This window comes from Heterocephalus glaber, unplaced genomic scaffold, assembly GCF_053883595.1.
Source record: "Heterocephalus glaber isolate CG9 unplaced genomic scaffold, H.glaber_assembly_v1.0 deba00001457, whole genome shotgun sequence".
NCBI classification, from domain to species: Eukaryota; Metazoa; Chordata; class Mammalia; order Rodentia; family Bathyergidae; genus Heterocephalus; species Heterocephalus glaber.
This window is the reverse complement of record NW_028258305.1, coordinates 29,437,180-29,460,854: the sequence shown is the minus strand read 5'-3', so window position 1 is coordinate 29,460,854 and position 23,675 is coordinate 29,437,180. Positions and strand designations below refer to the sequence as shown.

General features: G+C 40.4%; 1 protein-coding gene and 1 long non-coding RNA gene across 3 annotated transcripts in view; one reads left to right on the top strand and one right to left on the bottom strand.

Annotated features, from left to right (window-relative positions):
• Nucleotides 1-23,675, bottom strand: part of Cdkl4 (cyclin dependent kinase like 4) — an 84,339-nt gene that overhangs the window by 6,679 nt on the left and 53,985 nt on the right. The window contains exons 6-10 of one of the 2 annotated variants that reach the window (XM_004839337.4): nucleotides 20,913-21,110; nucleotides 19,193-19,275; nucleotides 16,395-16,451; nucleotides 7,249-7,383; nucleotides 1,286-3,953 (exon numbers count right to left, since the gene is read on the bottom strand). In XM_004839337.4, coding sequence (XP_004839394.1) covers nucleotides 3,852-3,953; nucleotides 7,249-7,383; nucleotides 16,395-16,451; nucleotides 19,193-19,275; nucleotides 20,913-21,110 — 575 coding nt within the window. In that variant the 3' untranslated portion in view covers nucleotides 1,286-3,851. Of the gene's footprint in view, nucleotides 1-1,285; nucleotides 3,954-7,248; nucleotides 7,384-16,394; nucleotides 16,452-19,192; nucleotides 19,276-20,912; nucleotides 21,111-23,675 lie in introns of those variants that run through there. The other variant, XM_087216105.1, reaches the window with a different exon arrangement.
• The window catches only part of LOC110347952 (uncharacterized), a 45,458-nt gene continuing 42,757 nt past the window's right edge, over nucleotides 20,975-23,675 (top strand). Inside the window, exon 1 of the long non-coding RNA XR_002392885.2 lies at nucleotides 20,975-21,142. This is a non-coding gene — a long non-coding RNA (uncharacterized LOC110347952). The remainder of the gene's footprint in view (nucleotides 21,143-23,675) is intronic.

Here is a 23,675-nt window from a genome sequence, read left to right as displayed (position 1 = left end):
GCATAAAACATCTTAATATACCTTGATAAAATTTCAAAATAACTCAGCAATGTTCATACGCCTTGTAATTGGGAAATCTAGGAATGAAGAACAATGACAGACCTAACTCAGAAGGAGGAAAATCTTTCTGCTTCAACCCTGTATTGCCTAACTGAACGCTTTCCTTTCATCTTTCCTCAATTATCTCCCTAACTGCAAGGATTTGAAAGCCCCTTGATCACAACTTTTTAAAATGATTCAGTGTACTTAAATTAATCTTCAAAAAATGACCTGCTAAAAGGGCTTGGTGGTTGGGGCAAGTTGGAACAATTACATAAAGTATTTCCAGAATTGAACAGAGATTAAAGACAGCCCAAACACCTAGGCTTCCGGGTCTGAGAAGTCTAAATAATGTCCTTCTCCATTGTACTCTGAGAATGTGCAATGCCTGCATTTTTAATTAAAATGGCACACAAAAACACACACACACATACCCCTACACACCCACAGACACATCAGCAGCAGCAGCAGCCGCCCAGTTTTCAGGCTCTCAAGCACATGTGTTACAGAAAGTCTGGGGAAACCAAGAGTGGGAAGAGGTTGTGCAGTGGTAGAGCACAGAGGAGCATTGAGGGAGCATCGCTCACCATGACGGTGCAGTATTTGGACAGTAATAAGTCAAAAGGCTTGGCAGCTGGCAGGGGTGAGACAAGACCCAGGTGAGCCAGTTGCTGCACAAGGGTGTCATGGAATCCACTGGGCTTCTGGGAAGCACCCGGGGTAAGGCTGCTAGCTGAAGACAGGTTTCAGGAAACGCGTGACCGAAGGTGAGTAAGAGATCCTGAAGCGAAACTGCCCCCGACAGGGCTGAAGAGGAAATTTGGTCAGCAAGGTGGGGAGAAATCTGCACTTAGAAGAGTGCCAGGATCCTCTGCCACAAAACCAAACAGACCAACCAGAAGGCTTGGGGGTTTTGCTCCCCAGCCACACAGGTAACAGCTTTGCTATTTGGCCTGGCTCACCTAGGAACAAATATACCAGCAAATGCCATCAGATTAATTTCCTCTTGTGGTAATATGACACTATGACCACATTAGAACACTTCTTTTTTTTTTTTTTTTTTTGGTACTGGGGATCAAACTCAGGACCTTGTATTTGCAAGGCAGGCGGCGGAACCACTGAGCTAAATCCCCGGCCCCATTAGAACGCTTTTCTAAGGTGAGATGGTTTCTCTTCTCTCCCCAGTCATACCCAGTGACAGATTTGTCTGTCGAATCTGGGGAACAAAAAGGAGAAAGAGCAATGATAGTTTGAAACAATTATTTTTATAGAAAAAAGAACACACAGAATTGATCACATGACTCAGGCATGGGAGTAGACTTTTCAATTCTTTTTTGGGGGGGTTGCTGGGGATTGAACCCAGGGCCTTCTCACTGAGCTATATCTCCATCCCTTTTTTTTTTTTTTTTTTTTTTTTTTTTTTTGCAGAAGCAGGGATTGAACTCAGGACCTTGTGCTTGCAAGGCAGGCGGTGGCACCACTGAGCTAAATCCCCAGCTCCCCATCCCTTTCTTGAGACAGGGTCTCCCTAAATTGCCCCTGGTCTTGAGCTTGTAATCCTCCTGCCTCAGCCTCCCAGAGTGCTGGGATTACAGGCATGCACCACTACACTGGCTTGAATTAATTCTTAAATGAAAGCCAAAATAAGAAAAGACAGCCATCAACCCCTGCCAAAAATTCCACCGTTAATAGAAGAACAATGCAAGTAAAATGGGTAAAGGAGGCACACACTGCCTTCTTATTCTCTGCATGTGTATTGTATTACATTACACACAGGCATGCATGTATATGTGTAGATATATGCAGGAGAGCTGGAGCAGCCGGGGGAGCTTGATAATAAGAATGCTTACTTGAAAGCCCAAAGCATTATGAAAACTAAAAAGACATCTCTCAGTGAAGTTGCCTTTATCTTTTCTTCCTCATTTTCCTTGCATCTGTGGTATCATCCTATTAAAAATGCAAGAAAATGTGCAAATTTGAAGAGGTACATTCTTTTTTTGGGGGGGGTATGGGGGATCAAACTCAGGACCTTGCGCTTGTGAGGCAGGTGGCGGCACCACTGAGCTAAATCCCTGGCCCAAAGAGGTACATTCTTGACAATAGTATGAAAGTAAGACCCTAACAGCTTATATTCACACTAAGAATGCTAAATGATCAAATAAGCTCACTTAAAAGTCCTTCTAGTGAGCAAGAAACTACTGTTTAGAGGCCATGATTCCATAGGGAATGGATGTTCCCAAATGACAGAATGAGATTCTCTAGAAGTTTACATAGACTTATTTATTTATTTGTTTGTTTGATTTTTGAAACAGGGCCTCACTATATAGTCCAGGCTGGCCTTGTACTCACTATGTAGCTCACGCTGGTCTCAAACTCATGGCAATCTTCCTGCCTCAGCCTCCCAAGTGCTGGGATTACAGGTGTGCACAACCCGACTTACATAGTCATGTTTATAAGTGCAACAGAATTTTGAGTATAAACACAGTGTTACTGTTTCCTTTATAACACTATACACTTAACTCTGAGTGCCAGACACAAAGGAGTTCTGGAATGATGTTTATTAGCAAAATTTGACAGGATTCAAGTAAGCATGCCAGGCTGGGAGGGGAAAAGAGTTAACAAAACACTCTTAATTTTTATTGATGGGCACATCACCATTTTGTGCCTTTTGCTGGACAGTGATACACAGCCCTGTATTATTATTCTGCACGAATTCCTTGTTAGCAAACTGAAAGCATGTTCAATTGTGCTGCTTCATATTTAGACGTCCAGGATAAAAAGCATCTATTGTGATACTTCAAATTTTATAATGATGTATTTTGTGTGTGCGGGTTTGTGTATGTCAGGCTTACTTGGGAAAATATTCTAGCAGAATTCCTGTTCACCTATTGAGGTGTCTCCTTCAATTTTTGAAGTGAACAATAATCTTGACTTGTTCTTATAAGCATTTACAAACTCAAATTGACTATGATGTACTTGATAGTTTAAGGCTGCATGCGTTCAGAGAGGCTGCGGCTGAGAATGCTTGGAAGAAAGTATAGCAATGACAAACAACACAACTATGAGGACTGGTTTAGGTACTGAGATGATTCAGCCAGGAGAGAAAGAAAGGCATCACGATGTACCAAAGCCAATCAGTTCAGGGCATTACTGTCATGAGGGTGGGAATCCTTGTCGTTTGCCCACTGTGTGCTATGTATGGAATTTGTATGGAATTTTCTTTGGCTAGCCTTCAAAATGGAATCATCAATGTCTCACGAAGTAGAGAAAGCCAAGTCTGCCCAAGAATTGACCTTTCAAGTTTCTCTTCCTACACCACTGTAAAAACACAAAATCAACTACTGGCATCACTTTTGACAGACCTGGTTACAATGAGAGTGAATTAAAATACAGGAACATACTATAATTCCTGATACAAACAAGAGCTAGGCAGGAGATTTGATATTGCTTTAAGATATTATGGGGTCAGCTGAAGCAAGATGATACATGTAAATCTTTTTCATAAATCAAATTATAAGCCCATAAATTCTCAACATAAATTGTTTAAGGAAGGTCTGCTCTGATGAAATTGAAAATGTCTCCTCCATATGTGCAGTTTCAGGCCTTCTAACATTTAAAGAAAATGTTCTGAAAGATAAAGTTGGCATGTAAAAAGCACAGGGAGAGGAACCAGCAATGATCAGAGCAGAAAATTCTAGAAGGCATCTTAATTTTCATATGGCTCATTTGCATTTGAAACACTGAGAATTCCTATCTTGCTTGTACAAAAATATGTACATATTAAGTTACTTCACACTTGAAAGAACATTTTCCTAAATGTTTGGAAGATGATCAAATTTTAACTGGAGGACTTGTTTTCTTCCATCAGGTGTGGGGGAGACGTAGCTTCCTGGTATGAGAGGCAACAGTTGATTCTAATAGCAGAATGAGACAAAAATAAGAAAGTAAATTGGAAACAATTCCTATAGGTACAGTTTGAGTTAAAGGCGGTAAAACAAAAAGGATACACACAGTATAAAGATGTTAAAGGGCATCAATTTAAAAATTATGCTTGGTTACCTTTCCAAACATTGTGACCCTCTGATACTTGAAATCTAAGCTCTATAAATTATTCTAAGATTCTCATGATATATTATTGTTTGTTTCAATATACTTATTCATATCTAGTCGAAGTTTAAAAGAGAGATCTCCACCAACTCTTACATTATAATTCCAGGAGTCAATATTCTACCCATCTCAGGTTTTTATTTAATTAATTTATTTATTTCGGGTACTGGGGATTGAACTCGGGTCCTTGAGCTTGCGCAGCAGGTGGCGAAACCACTGAGCTAAATCCCTGGGCCTATCTCAGGTTTTTAAAAGCTAGGGCAGTTATGGAACAGCAAAGGCTTCAGGTCACTACTCTCACCCACAGACACTATTTAGTCTTAGGAAGTTGATGGTTTTACCCTCAGATTAAGAAGCTGGGATCTAGGTAGAGATTTGAACTCACAAAGTAAAACCACACTGAATGAAAACATCTTTCTGTAACCTTTAGTTTCCTTCTCCATATGGTAAAATTCCTAGGAATGTTCTCAGAAAGAGAAGCAAAAACTTTCCACAGGGCTGGGGATTTAGCTCAGTGGTTCCACTGCCTGCCTCGCAAGCGCAAGGTCCCGAGTTTGATCCCCGGTACCCCTCCCCCCAAAAAAGACATCAAAAACTTTCCTGAAAGGCATCTTTGTCTTTCTCTTGGCCCCAAACTCTGGGGACTTCTCTGGCAGAGGGCATAGCCTAGGCGTGGTCCCGGGCCGTGGCGCTGCACACCCTCCCTGTGCAAGCCCATAGGGACATCTACGAGGGACACATCTATGTGAGACCTCCACAGCACCTTTGTCAATGAGATTATCTGGGGCATGCTGCACTTTGTGGGTCTTTTCCTTCCGCTGTCCCTGGGGCTTTGGAAGGCCTTTTGTAAAGTCCTGGGTGGCATTGGGTGGCACTGGCTGGGCTCGGGCTATCAAGGCCGAATTGGCACTGCCTGCCCTGCCTTAAAGGGAAAGCAGCTTCTTCAACCCCCTTAAGGCCAGTGCCACGGTAGATCCCCAAGTAGAAAATGAATCAGAGGGTCCGAGAGGCAGGGCGGGGCAGTGACACAGTTGTCCCTCCAGGCCAATGGTGGAGAATATGTGAGATGGTTTTAAGGGGGCGAACAGTCTCTATATACAGTTCACACTGTATTTTCAGACTGTTGCCACAAAATTTTTTTTTTCTTAAATTCTTTTATTGGTACATTTTAGGTATACAATACATTTACATTTATCATTGAGTGCTTGTACCTGTACACATGTATCTTAGTTCTTATTTTTTCCCCATTACCTGTGCGCCCTTCACCCCCTCCACCCTTCCCTATTTACATAGATGTCATTTCCATTTTTTTTCTTTTCTCATAATTTTTCCATTCCCTCCTTTCCTTTCCCCTTCCCCTCCCTTCACACCTTCATCTTTGGACCTTTTTTCCTATTTCAAATTATCAATTATTCATTTTAATCATTTTAACCCTTATTTACACTCAGTTTCTCACACTAGAGAAACTTTGGTGTTTACACGTGTGTCCTATTTATTTCACGTAAGAGTATGGCCTCAATATGCATCCATTTAGCTATAAATGTCTCTAGTTTCTCATTCTTTATGGCTAAGTAGTACTCCATTTTATAAAAAAAAAACAACTCTTCTTTATCCAGTTTCCAGTTGATGGGCACTTGAGCTGCTTCCAAACTTTAGCTATTACAAACTGTGCTGCTATGAACATGGGTGCACATATCTTGCTGTGGTATGATTCTTTTAATTCTTTGGGGAAGATACCTAGCAGGGGAATAGCTGGGTCAAATGGGACCCTCCAGCCCTAGTTCTCTGAGGTATCTCCGTACTGATTTCCACAGTAATTGCACCAGTCTATCTACACTCCCGCCAGGAATGGAGAAGGATTCCTTTCTCCCCACACCCACTCCAGCATTTGTTATTGGTTGATTTCTTGACAGCAGCCATTCTTCCTGGGGTGAGGTACCACAAAATTCTTTAAATGAATCCTAATCATTTTGTTAAGTGCAAGCTGCACTGGGCCTGATTTATAAAAGATTAAAAGTAAAAGGTATAATGGTCTGTGTAATAATACTTTGGATATGCAGTGATTTTTGGATACACAAAAATAATTTAACATTTCCTTTTATGGATTAGTTTGATTTTTGCCTCTTAACAAATTTCTATTTTAACCATTAAGGGATCAGTAAAAAAGATTAAAAGCAATCTCCTTTACGGAAGATGTGCTAATGAGAGGATAAATGACTAAAAAGGAGGAAGATTAAGGAAGCACAAACTGACGACTGTCAGCCTCTGATAAATTGAAAATGAGTGTCTTGATTATTAATATACAATGTTCACCTATTTAGAGACTTGGATAACATTTACTAAGTGCCTTCTATAAATCAGATATTGTTTTTGGTGCTGGGATTTTACAAGGTGAGGGAAAAACAAAAGAAAACAAACCTACTTCCATAAAGTTTATGTTTTCACTTGTTTTCTGAAATTGAGTGGACAGTCACCTAACAACTGTAGAATTAACACTTGTCACAGCAGTCACCATTTTGTTCCACAATACTGGCCCATTTGAAGACAAGATCTGGTTCCTGCTATCTGGTTTCCTCCTTTGTACCCAACAGAACTTCCCCTTAGTTTCGAGGGATATCCCAGGAGAGGCAAACAGCTGCCTGCATGTGTGAGAGGCGTCCAGTTTCCTCTGCTATACATCCAGAGGCTACAGAAAGGAACTGGAATTCCGCTGGAATGGTAATAAAACATAGTTCTGTTGAAATCAGGTTTTTTACTCTATAAAGTTTGTATTGATTTGATTCAAGTGCACACTGGGTATAGTGGTGGACACCTGTTGTCCTAGCTATTCAGGAGGCTGAGGCAGGAGGGTCACTTGAACTCAGAAGCTGGAAACCAGCCTGCGCAACACAGCAAATTTTTGCCTCAAAAAAAAACAAACCAAAAAAACCTTGGAATAAGATTTTCATAGTTCTATGTTTTATTACATCAATCACTAATATGTATTAAGATAAATAAATGCACCTAAACCAGAAAATACGTGTTGGTGTCTACCTAGTCTCACTCTGAAAGGTGGAAAAGTGGGAAAACATTTCTGGCACTGGAACTTTGGAACAGAAGTACCTGCTGACGCCTTCTGCTTTTGCCCACATTGCGTGCTTTTCTTTTCACCTGATCCTCTCGGAAGGAATCAAAGTAGGGGCTCTCCAGGAGTTGAGTGCAGGTTAATCTGTCATCCGGGTTCATCTTCAGACACCCCTTTGGAAGAAGGGAGGAGCAAAATATAATAAGAGAAGGGCTTGCTTTGTTACTGTGCCCCAAATTTTGAATAATAACTGGATAGAGTAAATATGAGTTTTAAAAAATTGCAGCTGCCCTTCCACCGCTCCCAGGGCAGAGAAGGTGAGCCACGTGAGTGCCAGCAGCACACTCCCCCACCGTGGAAATGAGAAGACACATAAACAAGCCTCAAAACCAGACTTCTAGATCACCTACAGCAACCTCAAAGGGAAACGAGATGAAACAATATGATACTCAACCACCTGGACTCCCTGAACTGGAAACAAAAGAGGATCTGGAAAAAATGAAATCAGAAATAATTTCTCAGATAACAGCAGAGATTGTGCCCATAGTGCAAGACATGATTAATAAATCTAGAGAGGAGCTCAGGAACATGATGGAATCCCAACACAGGAAACAAATGGAATCCATAAAACAGATACAAAGAGATTTCTACGAGATTAAAAAGTCCATTGAAAGTCTATGCAGCAGAGTAAACCAATGTGAGGACAGAATTTCAGATATAGAAGATAAGATTGCAATGAGTGACCAGGAAAAGAAAAATTGCTTCAAAATTGTAAGGGACCATGAGACATTAATCCAGCCACTGCTAGACAATGCAAAGAAGAATAATATAAGGCTGATTGGAGTCAATGAAGAAACAGGAGAGAGTGCAGATGACATAAAAAAACCGTTCACAGCACTGGGGATTTAACTCAGTGTTTCCGGCATGTGCCTCGCAAGCACAAGATCCTGAGTTCGATCCCCAGTACCAAAAAAAAACAAAAACAGAAACAAAAAACTTTTCACAGAAGTGATGGCAGAAAACTTCCCAAGGAGGGGAAAAGAACTTGACATACAGATAAGTGAGGCATATAGGACTCCAACTAGCCTTGATCAAAAAAAAAAATCTACACATAGGCATATAATAGTTAGGAATCCAGAAACCCAATAGAAGAACAAAATTCTACAAGCAGTGAGAGAAAAGAAACAAATCACATACAAAGGAAAGCTCATCAGAATGACAGCAGACTTCTCAATGCAAACCCTCAAGGCAAGAAGAGGTTGGAGTGACGTATGTATTTCAAGCCCTAAAGGAAAACAGCCTCCAACCCAGATTGATGTACCCTGCAAAACTATCTTTCAAAATTGATGGAGAAATAAGATACTTTCATGATAAAGAGAACCTTAGGAACTTCATGAATACCAAACCAGCACTCCAAAAAATTTTAGACAATATCCTAGGAAAAGACAACGAGGGTCACAACCCCAGGAAGCCCAGCAGAATGAATCTGTTGGGCATGACAAATTAAACGCAAAGGGGGAGAATCCAACAAAAAGAAAAAGTCATGACAAGGCTTTTAAAACTTTTAACTTCATCTCCCTAAAGAGTGTATAATACGGTCTTATTATTGTACTGATTAGTATTTTTCTGATTCTAGTGTTGCACACCTTTCCTTGTGTTGTACTGGCTATTTATCATCTTCTTGTGTCTACTTTTTAATTGGGTTGTCTATTAATGAGCAGTAAGAGTTCTTTATATATACTGGTCACAGGTTATATGCATTGTAAATATGGTCTGTTTAAGGACTACTTTTCATTTTAATGATGTCATTTAAAGTTCTAAATTTTGATGGAATCTCATTTATCAATTTTTTTCTTTTATACATCATGTTTTTTGTATCCTAGGAAGTTCTTGCCTACCCTAAATTCATAAACATTTTCCTTTATAATTTCTTCTTCAAGTTTTATACTTTTAGGCTTTCATATTTAGGTTCATAGATCCTTTCAAGTTATTTTCATGTATGGAAATAAAGGGTTGAGGTTAATTTTTTATATACGGATACCAGGTGTTCTAGTGCCATTTGCTGAAAAACACTCTCTTCCTCGGCTCTTGAATTGAGTTTGTATTCTATAAAATGTTAATGTTAAATAATCTTTCAAAACTCAGTGGACCATATATGTGTGGTTCTATTTGTAGGTTCTGTTTCATTCCAATGATCAATATGTCTTTCCTTACACCAACACTGCCTTAATTACTGTAGCTTTAGAGGAAGTCTTAAAATTAGGTACTAAACATCTTCCAAAACTTTTTTTTTTTGGTACCGGGGATCGAACTGGGGTCCTTGTGTTTGCGAGGCAGGCGGGGGAATAACTGAGCTAAATCCCCGGCCCCCAACATTGGTGTTTTTTTTTTACTTTTCTAGGTCCTTTGTACTCCTACATAACTTTTTTTTTTTTTGAGGTTTTTGTTATCACTTATTTGTGAAGTTAAAAACGAGCGATAAAAAGTAAAAACTGCCATACAAGTTTTGTTTTTGTTCTCATTGTTTTCAGTTTCAATCTCGTCTTGCACAGACGAAAAGACAAAAGATCAGACCAGTCCTGGGAAGGGGCGGGTGGGCGCGGGGCTGAGCTAGGGAGAAGAGCAGAGGAGAGAGGCGGGGAGGGTCCTGTGACACGGACACCTGGTCCAAGGAATGTTCCAACTCTAACCAGAAGAAGAGAAAAAAAGGAAAGAAAAAGAAAAAAATACCCCCCAAAATAGCAAGAGTGACTTTTTTTTTTTCCTTTTTAAAGTTTATTTTAAAAACAAGAAGAGGGCTATGGGCAGTAGGGAAAAATGGATTGTTTTGCCCACAGGGGCAGTGTCAGGAAGGCTGGGCTGGGGGATAGAGATTTATATATATATATATATATATATATATATAATTTTATAGCTTTTGTTCTGCTCTTTGTGTTCTCTAAGTTTTAGGGAGTTTTTGGGAGAGATTTAATTCTCGCTCTCTTCTAAGGCTGGCTCAACATGAAGTTCCCGAATGTGAAAGGAAAGGATGGGAGACACACAGGCGGTGAGAGAGCAAGGGCCCGGCCCGTCAGTGGCCATCCCTCTCTCACCAAACTGAAGAAATAGTAAACAAAGGAAAGAGCCCCCAACAGAACAAATGGGAAAAAAAATAAAGAATTTTCACAGATGAAGAAGTTCACATTCATTCGATTCATTGAGCCTACGGAGAGGGAAGAGATAGGAATTGGTCACTAACTCCTACATAACTTTTAAATTTCAATATCCACTTCTTCATTTATAGCAAGTATACACACACCTGAAGTTTTATATATACCTTGTGTTTTCTAATCCTGCTAAATTCAAATACAAGTTCTAGGGACTCCTAGAGATTTCTTAGTATTTTCTCTGTAGATGATCATTTCATCTACATATAAAGATTTTGCTTCTACCTTGCCAATCCTATCCTAATTGTGTCATTTTAATTGCCAGACTATTTTGGTTTGTTTCAAAGTTTAATGGACAGATGAAGAGTAGGTTTATCTGTCCTTGTTCCCCACCTTAAGGAGAAAGCATTCTATCTTCTTCATTCACATAAGGCAGTTTTGCTGAAGTATGGAGTACATGTCTTTAATCTGCTGAGAAGGTTCTGTTCTACTTCTAGTCTCCTGATAGCTTTTACCATGAACAGCTGTAGAATTTAGTCCGATACTTTTTCTCCAACTAGTGACAGGATCATATGGCTTTTTCCTTTCCTCTGTTAAAATGATGACTTTTGGGGGTGGATCTCCCAATGCTGAACCAACACTGCCATTCCTATAACAAAACCACTTTCTACATCCTGCCAGATCTGACTTCTAATTGTTTTGTTAAACAAATTTCTATCTATGTTCATACCTTTTTCTTTTATTATCTTTATCCAGTTTTAGGATTAGCACAATGTTGATTTCCTACAATGAGGGGAGAAGTGTTCCTTCTTTTTTCTGCTTTAAATGTTTGATATAATTTATCAGTTAAAATGTAGATGAGCCTGCTGTTGTCATATAGGTAGGTTTTCAAGCTAGGAATATACTTTCTTTAATAGGTGCTATTCAAATGTTATATTTCCTCCAGAGTTAGTTTCATTAATTTGTCTTCCAAGGTACTTCTTAGAAGTTGTCAAATTTATTTCAAAACAGATTTTTGTAATATGCTTTCTATATCCTTTTAAATTCTGTAAAATCTGTGGTAATGTCTCTTAGATCTTGATATTGTAATTTAAAAATGGATAATTGATATTGTGTAATAGGAAGAAAAGGTCTAAAGGAGCAGGGGAAGTGTGAGGGGTAGGGGAAAGGAAAGAAGGGAAAGGAGAAAATATAAGAGGAAAAAAATGGAAACAAAGTCTTTGTAAATAGGGAAGGGTAGAGGGGGTGAAGGGAGGGCAAGGGAAGGGGAAAAAAGTAAGACCCAAGATACTCATGTAATGGTACAAGATCCCAATGATGAATGTAACCGTATTTTATACCTAAAATGTACCAATAAACTTAATGGGAAAAAAAAAATAAAAAAAAATAAAAAATCAAGTGCGTCTGTTCTCAAGTACTTCGAGTGTGTTACTGGCCTCTTCTACCCAGGGTGGGCTGTGAGGACACTCACTGTCCCTGGGGCCCCAGTATCAGGTGCTCTAATCTCACCATGACTTTTATCTCAGGTGAGAGCAAACCATTTGTGGGAGTCTTCAGCGTGCTGTTCCTGGACCAGCAGCACCAGTGCACTTAGGTTTTGTGTGTGCTGGTTTTGAAATGCAAATTCCAGGGTCCCACCTGACACCTGCCCAATCAGGAACATGGGGAACTGAGCCCAGGGATCTGCGGTTAACCTGCCCTGGGGGGGTTCTGATTGCCTTATGCTCAAGTCTGGGGACACCTGTTTAAGGAGATGGCGAGGAAGTGTGAACCTTGGATATGAGAAAGAACCTAATATGGAGAGAAAGGGAATGTATCTGCATAGAAGAGTAGAGGCCAAAAGAAGAAGGTGGCATCGTGACCCTGTATATTCAAGGCCGTCAGAGAGCTCTGGATGACACAGAGGGCTGGTGGCAGTGGTGACACAAAAGGTTTCTCCAAGAATCCCAGATACTCTGGCCAGGGATGAAGCTTTTCTCGCTGGCACTGATGGATGGCAATCCGTAAAGAACTGGAGCAGCGTCACAATACACAGGCATACGTGCCATGAAATCTGGCTGTGTCCTAAGAAATGTGGCTCTCTGGTATCACAGACTTTGTCCTGAGGGATTTAGGTCTGCAGACAACCTCACTGCCTGGGGCTGCCCAACATTCTGGGTTATGGGCTGCCCTGTGGTGTCTGCTCCTCCCTAAGCCAGCTCACCTCAGGTCACCCAGATCCCTGAAAATGCTGCCTGCCTGTTCCCAGGCAGTATCACCTACCCCTTGGAGCGGTATCTCATTAGTCTTGTTCTTCCAGAAACAGTCCTGCTTAGCATAACCAGACTCACCTGTCCCTTCATGTCTACAGCCCGCTTCAAGCTGATCATCCCCTAATTGATGATCTATGCCATATATTAACTCCAGCTGCTACTGGGAGGCAGGCTTCTCAAACACTAAAGCTGTCAGGATTACCATCAGGACAGAAAGACTTTTTTTTTTATTGTTTGGTTTTTTTGGGGACAAAGTCTTGCTATGTAGTTCAGGCTGGGCTTAAATTCAGTACATATCCCAGGCTGGCCCTGAATTCATGGTGATCCTCCTGTCCCAGCCTCCCCAAAGCAGGGATTATAGGTGTGTGTATTACACCTGATTCAGAAAGACTATTTTGAATATACACCGTGGAGGTCTCTATCATTTTCTGGCTTCTGACTTCACCATTCCACTGAAGTTGCTCTAGTTATCAATATCTATGAACTGTACTTCTATATTCTTAACCCAATAGGTATGTTGAGTTCTGGTCTGAGTAGTATTAGGCACTATTGATGGGGTCTTCCTTCATGAAACACTCTCTTTAGCTTATCTGTTACCTCACTTTTGTTCCTCCTGTCTCATGACCACTCCTTTCAAACCAGCCTTTGTTAGTTTATGTTCTCCACAATGGTTGCATGAAATTCCTCTGGGCTCAATCTTAGCTGGCCCTGTTTCTTCTGTTCTCTTTGGTGCCCATGGCTTCAATCATCAAGGTTTACCAGAATTTCCCACATCTATAAACTTATTCTAGACCTGTCCTCTGATATCCAGACCTGCATATGTAAATACCTATTTACCCTCTCTTAAGTCTTGAGGGCACTGTTATGGGTTGACATATACATTGAACTCTTAACTCTTAGTACTTCAGAATGTGATCTTCTTTGAAAATAAGATCTCTGTAGATGTAATTAGTTGAGAGGAGGTCATATGGAGCAGGGTAGCCCCTCTAATCCAGTTAGGACTGATGTTTCATGAGAAGAAGGTAGACGATGTGGACAGACCCACAGAGGGAACACCATGCAAGGACAGAGGCAGAGTGGAGTTATGCTGTCATGAACCAAGGAACACCTGGTGTTCCCAGAAGCCAGAAGAAGTAAGAAAAAATTTTTGCCAACAGTCTTCAGGGAAAGCATGGACCTGCCAACACCCAGAGAACTGATGTGGTACTTCATCTCCCCTCAGAGAAATCGTAACTAAATCCTATCAGTTTTACTTTCAAATAGATCTGGAATTTATTCACATTCTTATATGGGCTTTCAATCTATTGACATCTAGTCTATTATTAAATGCCTATGAATTGTTTTTTTTAATTTCAAAGAGCATTTTTAGATAAGAGGCTGTCAATGCTGAGCTGCTCTTTGGGAGCTGGGCTGGAACAGTTCCTTCTTGATTAATTTTGGGACTGATATTGATTGGGTAGAGTGGGTGCTTCTGAGTCCATGCCTGCCTGGATTAATATCTTTCTGTAATTAAGAAGCTGATGAGTTCTCAGAGGTGTTCTTTGATAGATGTGCTTCCAATCTGGAAAAGGCCCTGAAGATTGGAACTGCAAAGTCCAAAACAGGATCCTTTTCTTGAAAAAATAAAAAAAAGAAAGAAACAGTTGATCCTTTTAAAATTTGGTGGAAAGCCCTCCAATACCGTTTCTAATTATCTACAGTCTTTTTCTTAGAGATCAGACTAAAGTGGCAATGTGGCAAGATGGTCACAATCATGGAGACAAATGAATAATAACAACTGTGCCCATGGTCTTAGGAACATGAAGCCCCTGCCATAGATTGTCTGCTGCATGCCACCACCATCCTCAACACCGTCATCAGCCCACACTTCACCTGCATAGGTTATGACCTGGTACAATGTGCAAACTACCTGTTATGGTAGCCAGTATTTACTTAGTGTTCCATATGTTTTAATTGTTATTAAAGAGAACCTTTATTTTCATCTAACATGGGCAGGCATCGAGGAGATAGGATATGGCCATGGAATAGCAGAGTCCTTGATCACATAGAGAATTCTTAGACCTATGGCCAATACTTACGGGTCTAATCAAAGACTTGAGTAACAAATCTAGTTTCATCTGGAATCTTGGACAATCAGGGTGTTTCACCTTTGGAGAGGAAGGTAGAGCACCTGTCCTGTACCTTGGAGTTTTTTGGGCCGCAGTTGTTTTGTGCTTCAGGAGTTTTCAGGTACCTCTGGCTTCCACCTGAGAACCGGTTAGAGCTTGCAGTGCTTGACCCCTCCCCTCTGTTTGGAGAGTGCACTAAATTGCTGGTGGATCAGAACAATGTGTCAAGAACCAGGGCAGGAAGGTGGGCTCTGTGGCATGCTGAGTGAAGCCAAGTAAAAGCATTAAGGCAGGGTGCATGGTAGCGGAGGTCAGGTGGGGCAGTGGTGAGAACAGTGGTGATAGCAGTCTGAGAGCACACAGGTATCGGGCTCTGAAACTCAGTAGGACTCAGACTGAAGCAATCTAGCACCCTGCATAGCACCATGGCAGTGACTCGCACCTAGGACAAACACTGGTCTACAAAGTTGACCTCTGGGTCATCCAAACAGCCCAACTGCCTACAAAAGATGAGTTTCAGGGCTGAGGATTTAGCTCAGTGGTTCTGCCTCCTGCCTCCCAAGCGCAAGGTCCCAAGTTCGATCCCCGGTACCAAAAAAATAATAATAATAAAAAGATGAGTTTCAAACTGAGTTCATAATCATCTAAGGGGATGCTTACATACCAACACTCAGGTCCTACTCATGGAGATTCTTCTGCGAATCTAAGGCTAGGGACTGGAATCTGTATGTTTCAAAAGCTCCCAGGTCTTTCTGATGAGTAGGCACATGTGGAAATCACAGCTATATATAGAAATTTCTGATTGATATCTTAGCTGGGGTCCTCAAACCTATTTCATAGAGGGATTTCAGTATCCACAATGGGTAGAAGGGTCACAACTTCTTGTGTGGCCTGTTTGTCAAACATGAACTGGTTTCTTCTGCTTTTATTAAAATACAGTGGACCTTTGACTTACGAACTCAATTTGTTCCCGAGGGCTGGTTGTAACTCAAGTTGGCCAAATGAAGGCTCAGGCTCCTCTACATAGCCTTCAAAGTCTCTCTTCTGTATAGAGGCAGATTTCAATGTCCTTAGAGAGACATTGGTTTGGGATATCTCAATTAACCCCACACAGGAAAGGATATTTTAATGTTCTTTCTGGAACATTATAAGGGTTAAATTTGTATCTGAGACCATTTGGAAACACAAGGGGACAGCATTTGGGTCATAACTCAAGACTTTGTTCATCAATTAAAACTAAAATTCTGGTTGTAACCCAAGTTGTTTGTCAGGCTAGTCATAACTGGAGGGTCCACTGTATGTCCTCTGTTTGACTCTATCTTTGAGCCTAGTATATAGAATATGTTTGGTGTCTGCATACCTCTGACTTTGCCTTTTCTTCTACTAATTCTGGTGGATATATTAGAACAGTTACTGCTTAAACCACTGATATTACTTCAGCTGTAATTATTTTATAGTTCCTTATCTTTTTTTTATTTTTGGTACTGGGGATCAAACTTGGGACCTTGTGCTTGCGAGGCAGGTGGTGGAACCACCGAGCTAAATCCCCGGCCCAGTTCCTTATCATTTTTAGAGACCATTTTGGCATTATTTGCCCCACTGTCTACCCCTCCCAGAATCAACAGTTTCAATTATTACAATTTCCATGTGATAATAGTTATAATAAATCCTTAAATACCTTCATGAAATTCAAAGCCTCAGGATCAGCATCTGAGAACTTTTCCTCAAGAGTTTCCTAGAAAACAAAGAATTTTAATGTTACCAACAACAGTGATATATTTTGTATATATTGACAACACTTTGACAAATATTCCTCAATATGTTAAAGAATTCCTTTTAATTTAATTTATTTACTTTGTTGGTACCAGGGATCCAACTTGGGTCCTTCTGCTTGAGAGGCAGGCAGCAGAGTCACTGAGCTAAATCCCTGCCCTGAATTTCTTTTAAAGTTTGTTAAAAATCATGTTTTTACACAATTGCATACACTATAGTGTAAATGTCTGAAAGACATAAAATTGAAGTTATTTTCTTAATTTCAAGATGTCTTGGGCTGGGGATTTAGCTCAGTGGTTCTGCCGCCTGCCTCGAAAGTGCAAGGACCCGAGTTCGATCCCCATTACCAAAAAAAAAAAAGATGTCTTGCTGTTGATGCTAGTAACTGTGGGATGGAATAGGATGGGGAAACTTCATATAAATGTCTCAATCTGAAATCCTACCACAGTGCTATATAGTATCTGTGCCTGATCTATTTACAAGAATGCTTTGAGAATTCATGAAAATATTTTGAACTATATGTATAAGAGCTCTATAGAAATCAACAGCATGATAAACACAAAATTCAGAATAGTGGGAAGGGAAGGTGATGGGGAAGCTTCAATAGTAATATTCTACTTCTTTCATTGAACAGCAGAATCATGTGCATTTGTTGTATCTTATTCTTTCTTTAATCTTTTTTATCTTGGAAAAATTTTAAACGTTGTACACAAGTAGAATAATAGGGACCAGATGTACCAGTCACCTAGCTTCAACAATTATCAAATCATAAACAGCCTTCTTTTATGTATAAACATACTGCTTACCACCTATTTACCACCTGGATTATTTGGAAGAAAACTGTACACATTGTATCATTTTAATATTTTGCTAACTATTTTAATGTGTATATATATACTATATATATACATATATATATATATATATATATATATATATATTTTTTTTTTTTGGTACCAGGGATCGAACTCAGGACCTTGCACTTGCAAGGCAGGTGGCGGAACCACTGAGCTAAATCCCTGGCTTAATGTAAATATTTAAAGCTCACAGGCATCTTTTAAAATGGGCATTGTGGCACATGCCTATAATCCCAGTAAACTCTGAGGCAGAGACAAAAATATCACAAATTCAAACCCAGCCTGGGCAATTTAGTGACATAACAAGACTCTGTTTTAATAAATAAAAAGATCTGTGGATATAACTCAGTGCAGAGGACCTGGATTCAATCCTCAGTGCCAACAAAAGTAAAAAAGGTATCTTTTAAATAAATCATTAAGATACCATTTATTACATCTAAAAATTTTTAAGACTTAACAAATACTTAATATTTATTAACTCTAGTCTGTATAGATTTCTCTAGTTATTTTCTAATTTCTAATTTGAGTCAAGTTAGATTACTTTACAATGATCAGCTGATAGGTCTGTGAAATCTCACAAGGAATGTAAACATTATGTACCACAACCATGTGCTAATAAAAATAATTTTAAAAAATCCTGTTTTTTAAGCACATGTTACATAAATAAATATTCCTTCATAAACTTTCAGCTTTGTAACTCAACCTTTAACCTTAGATTTGTTAAAGATATTAAGAAATATAATAAAAATCCCAGTACTTAAGGTGTCGTATTACATAATCAAGTTAAAATAGCGTCCGGCCAGAGACAATGGGACTATCTGAACTCCACGCCGTCACAGGCAGACCGTTTCCCACCCCTGTGCCGCTCTGGCTTTGAACCGGCTGCCGTGTGGATGCCGGCCTCTCTCAACAGTCCTTTCCTTCCACAGGCAGATTCCAGACCCAGTGAAGTTTGAAAGGTGGGAGCCTGAACTCAGGTAACACCGACAGGAAACTGATGTCTGCCGAAGGTAAGCGAGTCAGGTGGCCGTCGGCAGGGTACACACCAATGAAAGGGAAAGACCAGCAGGAACACAGAGGTGATCACTGATTTGGGTTTAATGAGTACAGTGAGGATCGTTTTTTTAGAACGACCTTCCATGGGGGACATGTAAGTTATAAAGTTTTTAAAAATTGATTTGAGCTTTGTTTCATAAGGTGGAAAACAAAATAATGCATATCTTCAGAATAAAGTAGACCGCTGTAAGTATGAGAAATCATTATTTCAGAGAGAGTTACCCTTAGTGCTTTGACCAAAAGGATCAGGGCATTATGTAAGATACTATATGTAAGGTACTAAATATACTTTCAATTACAAAATTTTCTTTTGAGACAGGGTCTCACTATATAATTTAGGCTGGCATTGAACTATGTAGCCCAGGCTAGCCTAGAGCTTGTGGCGATCATCCTGCCTCAGCCTCCCAAGTGCTGGGATTACAGGCGTGTGCCACCACATCTGACTTTGTACTTTCAATTTAAATTTAACATTAATCTTTGAATAGATAGGACAGGCAAACTTTTAAAGCAGTTTCTGGCTGACTTTTTGAATTATTTTTCTCACTGTTTCCCAGGTTGGTCTTAAACTCCTTGGCTCAAGTGAACCTGTCCTCAGCCTGCTGGACAGTAGCTGGCACTATAGGAGCATCCCATGGTGCTTGTCTTATGCATTTTAATACAGTTTCTTTGATCTTAGTTAGTCTTTCATATGGAAAATAGAAGTCAAAAACACAAATATTAAAAAGAAACTACTACTTCTTTAAAGAAAGCAGCAACACAATAATAAAATGCCCAAAGCAGAGGAGTTTACCATGTCTTCAGGTTCAGGTATACTGATGCCATGGAAAAACTGGTTACTTTTAAAGATAGACTGATGTCTTGGGATTAGTTTTCCTGTAAAATACAAACCACATAGTTCATGATAAATTTGGCAGAAAGTCACAAAGTGTACAAATGGTTAGCTTCCAAGGCCCAGATCTGAAGGACATGTGCCTTGCCGGTGGGAGGAATGGGCACCTACGAAAGTATGTGTGCTTAGGTAAGGCCAGCGTTCCCATGTGATGCTCTTTGCTACACATGGTTTGGTTAGCCATTTGGCTTCCATCAAAAGACAAGGTGAGAAAATGGTGCTGAAGACCTCACACATATTATCTCATTTAATCTCACAACATACTGCTATTTTTTAATCTCCATGCTATCAGTGAAGAAAATGTGACTCAGATTTAGAAGGTTGTCTAAGGTCACATGGAAATTAAATGATAGACACAGGACTCAAATTCAGGTCTGTGAACTGTCTCATGCATTTAGGAAATAAACAAAAAATACACACTTAGGGGATAGCAGAATTTTCTAGGTGAAACAATGGGGAACTGTCCAGAAGAATCAATCCATATCCATCCTTTGCGAGGAAGTATTGTTTCCGGCTGCTGGAGTGAAGCCATAGCTAACCTTCAGGCTATGTTCTCTTCCAAGCAGACAGCAACCACTCAGGAAGCTGACACATGATGAACGCTCATCAGAGAAACCCCTCAAGCTCATTCCTACTCTGCACTTAACTGGATGTGTAACTTTAAGCCAGTTCTGGAGGCTCCCAGAGCCTCAGTTTCCTTATTTATAAAACAGGCACTATTAAAAATGATATAACAGAGGCTGGGGATTTAGCTCAGTGGTGCTACTGCCTGCCTTGCAAGCGCAAGGTCCCAAGTTCGATCCCTGGTACCAAAAAAAAAGTATAAATGATATCACTTCCTCAAGTTTTTCTTAACACTGAAAAAGATAATGTGTGTGAAAGTCATTTGTAAATTCTTGAGTACCATTCAAATGATGTATGTTAATATTATTTTAAACTCTAGAGGCCAATTTGATGAGGAAAAACCCCAGACTCTGAAGCAGGGGTTTGCAAACTAAGGCCCTCAGGTCAAATCTGGTCTGGTGCCTATTTTTGTGCAGCCTGAGACATGGGAATGGCTTTCGCCTTTTCAAGTAGATTAAAAGAAGTCAAAATTATATTCTGTGCAAATATGCAAAAACTATAAACATTCAATGGCATATTGTGTATGGCTGTTTTCGCACTGTAAGAGCAGAGCTGAGGAGTTGCATTAGAGACCATATTGCCTACAAAACTCTAAATACTTATCATCTAGCCTTTGATAGCAAATGTTTGCTGATCCCTGCTCTGGGGTGAGTGGGGAATCTCTCATGTAGTGCACAGAAACTGCATGTGGTCAAGTATCTCAGATATCAGGTCTAGGCAGCTGACTCATATCTCAATGAAGGTAAATACATAGTTCATTCCATGGCAAATGACTTTTCTTGGAATGGGATCTGAAAACTTGCTAACAAGAATTGCAGCTCTACATGCTGAGAAAGGATTGGGCTTTGGTTACAACCCAGAACCCAGAACCTAGTTCCCAGAACCACCATCCTGAGTAGAACTTTGGGGAGGCAATGAAGCTCTTGTTTTTGTTACAGTCACATATTACTACTATAACACGTCAGCAACTCTGTGAGCCATAAAATGCAATTCATACCCAGTGTTCTGATTATCAGATAAAGCTGGTCCACATCTGATTTTCCAGGCCAGAGTGGCTGGCCTGTCAGGAGTTCAGCAAAAACACAGCCAGCAGCCCAGATGTCGACCGAAGAACCATACTGTGTGTCTCCCACGAGAAGCTCAGGAGCTCGGTACCACCTGGTGGCGACATAATCGGTGTAGGCATCTCCCGGAACTGCAAAGGCATCAAGGCATCGAGCAGATCAGGTGAGTCACAGCCTCCCAGGATGCGAATTGTGACACACTCCTGAGTGCAGGTCACACACTCAGGCAGGCCTCTTTCTCCCAGAGGTGGTGGGCTGCTGACAGTTGATGAAGCGAGCCACTGCTGGTTACACTAAGCTTACATTGTGCCCCGAGAGAATAAATTCAACTTTCACAAGCACCTTAGCTGTTATCTATATCATCCCAGAAGGGGCAAAATAAAAATTCCTGTACTGAGGGGCTGGGGATTTAGCTCAGTGGTTTCTCTGCCTGCTGTGCAAGCTCAAGGACCCGAATTCGATCCCCGGTACCAAAAAAAAAATTCCTGTACTGTAACTTCAAGTCTAAACCAACTATTGTTTGTTTCTATATTATTCTCAGCATGGTGCTTGTTGTTGGTTAAATTGTATCACCCCTAAAAGACAGGTTTGAAGTCCCAACTTCTGGTACTTGCAAAGGTGTCCTTATTTGGAAATAGGAAGGGGATGTAAAAAGAATTAAGATAGATTATGTACATGTACCAACTCCCTGTGATGAAGGTAATCATGTACTGCAAACATACACTAAGACAATTTTTTAAAAAAAAGGAAATATGGTCTTTGCAGATAGCATGAATTTACAATGAGGTCATGCTAGATTGGGGGAGATCCTAAATTCATTGACTAGTGTCCTTACAAGAAGGCCATATAGGGACACAATGACACACACAGGGAGAACATGTGAGTCAGAGGCAGATACTGGAGTGAAGCAGCTGCAAGCCCAGGACACCACAACCATCAGAAGGGAGGCAGGCTTCAGAGGATCCTCCCTTAGAGTCCCCAGAAAGACCATGGCCCTCCTAACACCTTTATTTTGAATTTCTAATCTCTAAAACTGTGAGAGAATAAACTTCTGTTATTTTAAGCCATATGGGTTGTGACAGTTTATTATGGCAGTCCTAGGAAACTAATGCACTGCTGGCCAATTGCATGAAACTAATTTTTCTATCTGAATTTGTTCTGTAGGGCGGCCCACCGTGACAAAGACCTCAATTTGACTCCTTGTACTGTGAGTCACATGTAGTGTGTGACAGGCAGATGACAGAGAGCTAGGTGCAGTGTTACAGGTTAGCCCTGTCCCACTGGTGCAGGCTGCCTGCCTCCCCAGGGGTGGAAGGACCAGGAACCCCAATTTTCTCCTTTGAGGCTGAAGACAGATAAGAAGATCCCATGGGCTTTTTTGGGGGGTACCGGGGATCAAACTCAGGTCCTTGTGCTTGCGCAGCAGGTGGTGAAACCACTGAGCTAAATCCCCGGGCACGCCCCATGGGCTAACAGGCAAGAGCCATATCTGAGTCCATATACGAAGTCTACAAATGCACAAAGGAAGGACAGTTGGGAAGCTGGCTCGGCTTGCAGAGATGAAGACCTGGGCAGTTCTCCCCAGCAGAGGCCTTAGGCAGCCAGCCTGTGATTGCCTGAAAGACAGCTCAGACAGAACCCAGGGCCTGCAGCTCCCCGCACAGAGCAGTCCTTGCAGTAGGAAAAGAAAATGACCTTTATTTACTCATTGCTCTTTCATAAAGATAAACTTAATTTTAGGTGATAAAAATGTGTAACTTCTTTAAATAATAGAAATTAATAAATGCTATTTAGGAGATTTGGAAATGGAGACTAAAAAAGAAAATAACCACTGACAATTCTCACTACTCATAGGTTAAATCAGCTGTCAGATATTTGGGAAACATTTTCTGAAAGTCACCGATAGTCATTGCAGAAAATGTAATAAACAGAGAAAAGGAAAATAAAGTCAAGTTGTTTTTTTTTTTGGTACCGGGGATCAAACTTGGGACCTTCTGCTTGCGAGGCAGGCGCCGGAACCACTGAGCTACATCCCCGGCCCTAAAGTCGAGTTTTACCACTCAAATATACCATGTGTTAATCTTGTGGTGTATTTCATATAAATCTTTTTTTTTTCAGTTTTTATGTTTTATTAGTACATGTTTGCATTACATTCCTTATGGGGATATGGTACATGTAACAAACACATCTCAATTCTTTTTTTGTGTACTTTTGATTATTATCTATCTATATAATATATGAAACTTTTATATTGATATTTTCATTTAATTCTATATATAATTATCATGTTATGATAAACTCTTTCTGAACTTGAGTTTAATGGCTGCCTAATGGTTTAAAAAGTGCACACACTGGCCCCGGGGATGTAGCTCAATGGTTTCGCCACCTGCTGCACAAGCACAAGGACCCAAGTTCGATCCCTGGTACCAAAATAAAAAGTGCATACGCTGGCCCCGGGGATGTAGCTCAGTGGTGCCATGTCTGCCTGGCAAGTGCAAGGTCCTGAGTTCGATCCCCAGTACTAACAAACAAATAAAGAACCACAAAAGCGCATATGCCATGATTTATTTTTATCTTTCCCCAATTTTCTGATATTTTCCATTATAAATATCACCAAAGCTCTGCCTAAAACTTTTTCTACATTTAGGATTATTTCTTTAGGATGTATTTCTAGAGGTGAAATTACTAGATTGAGA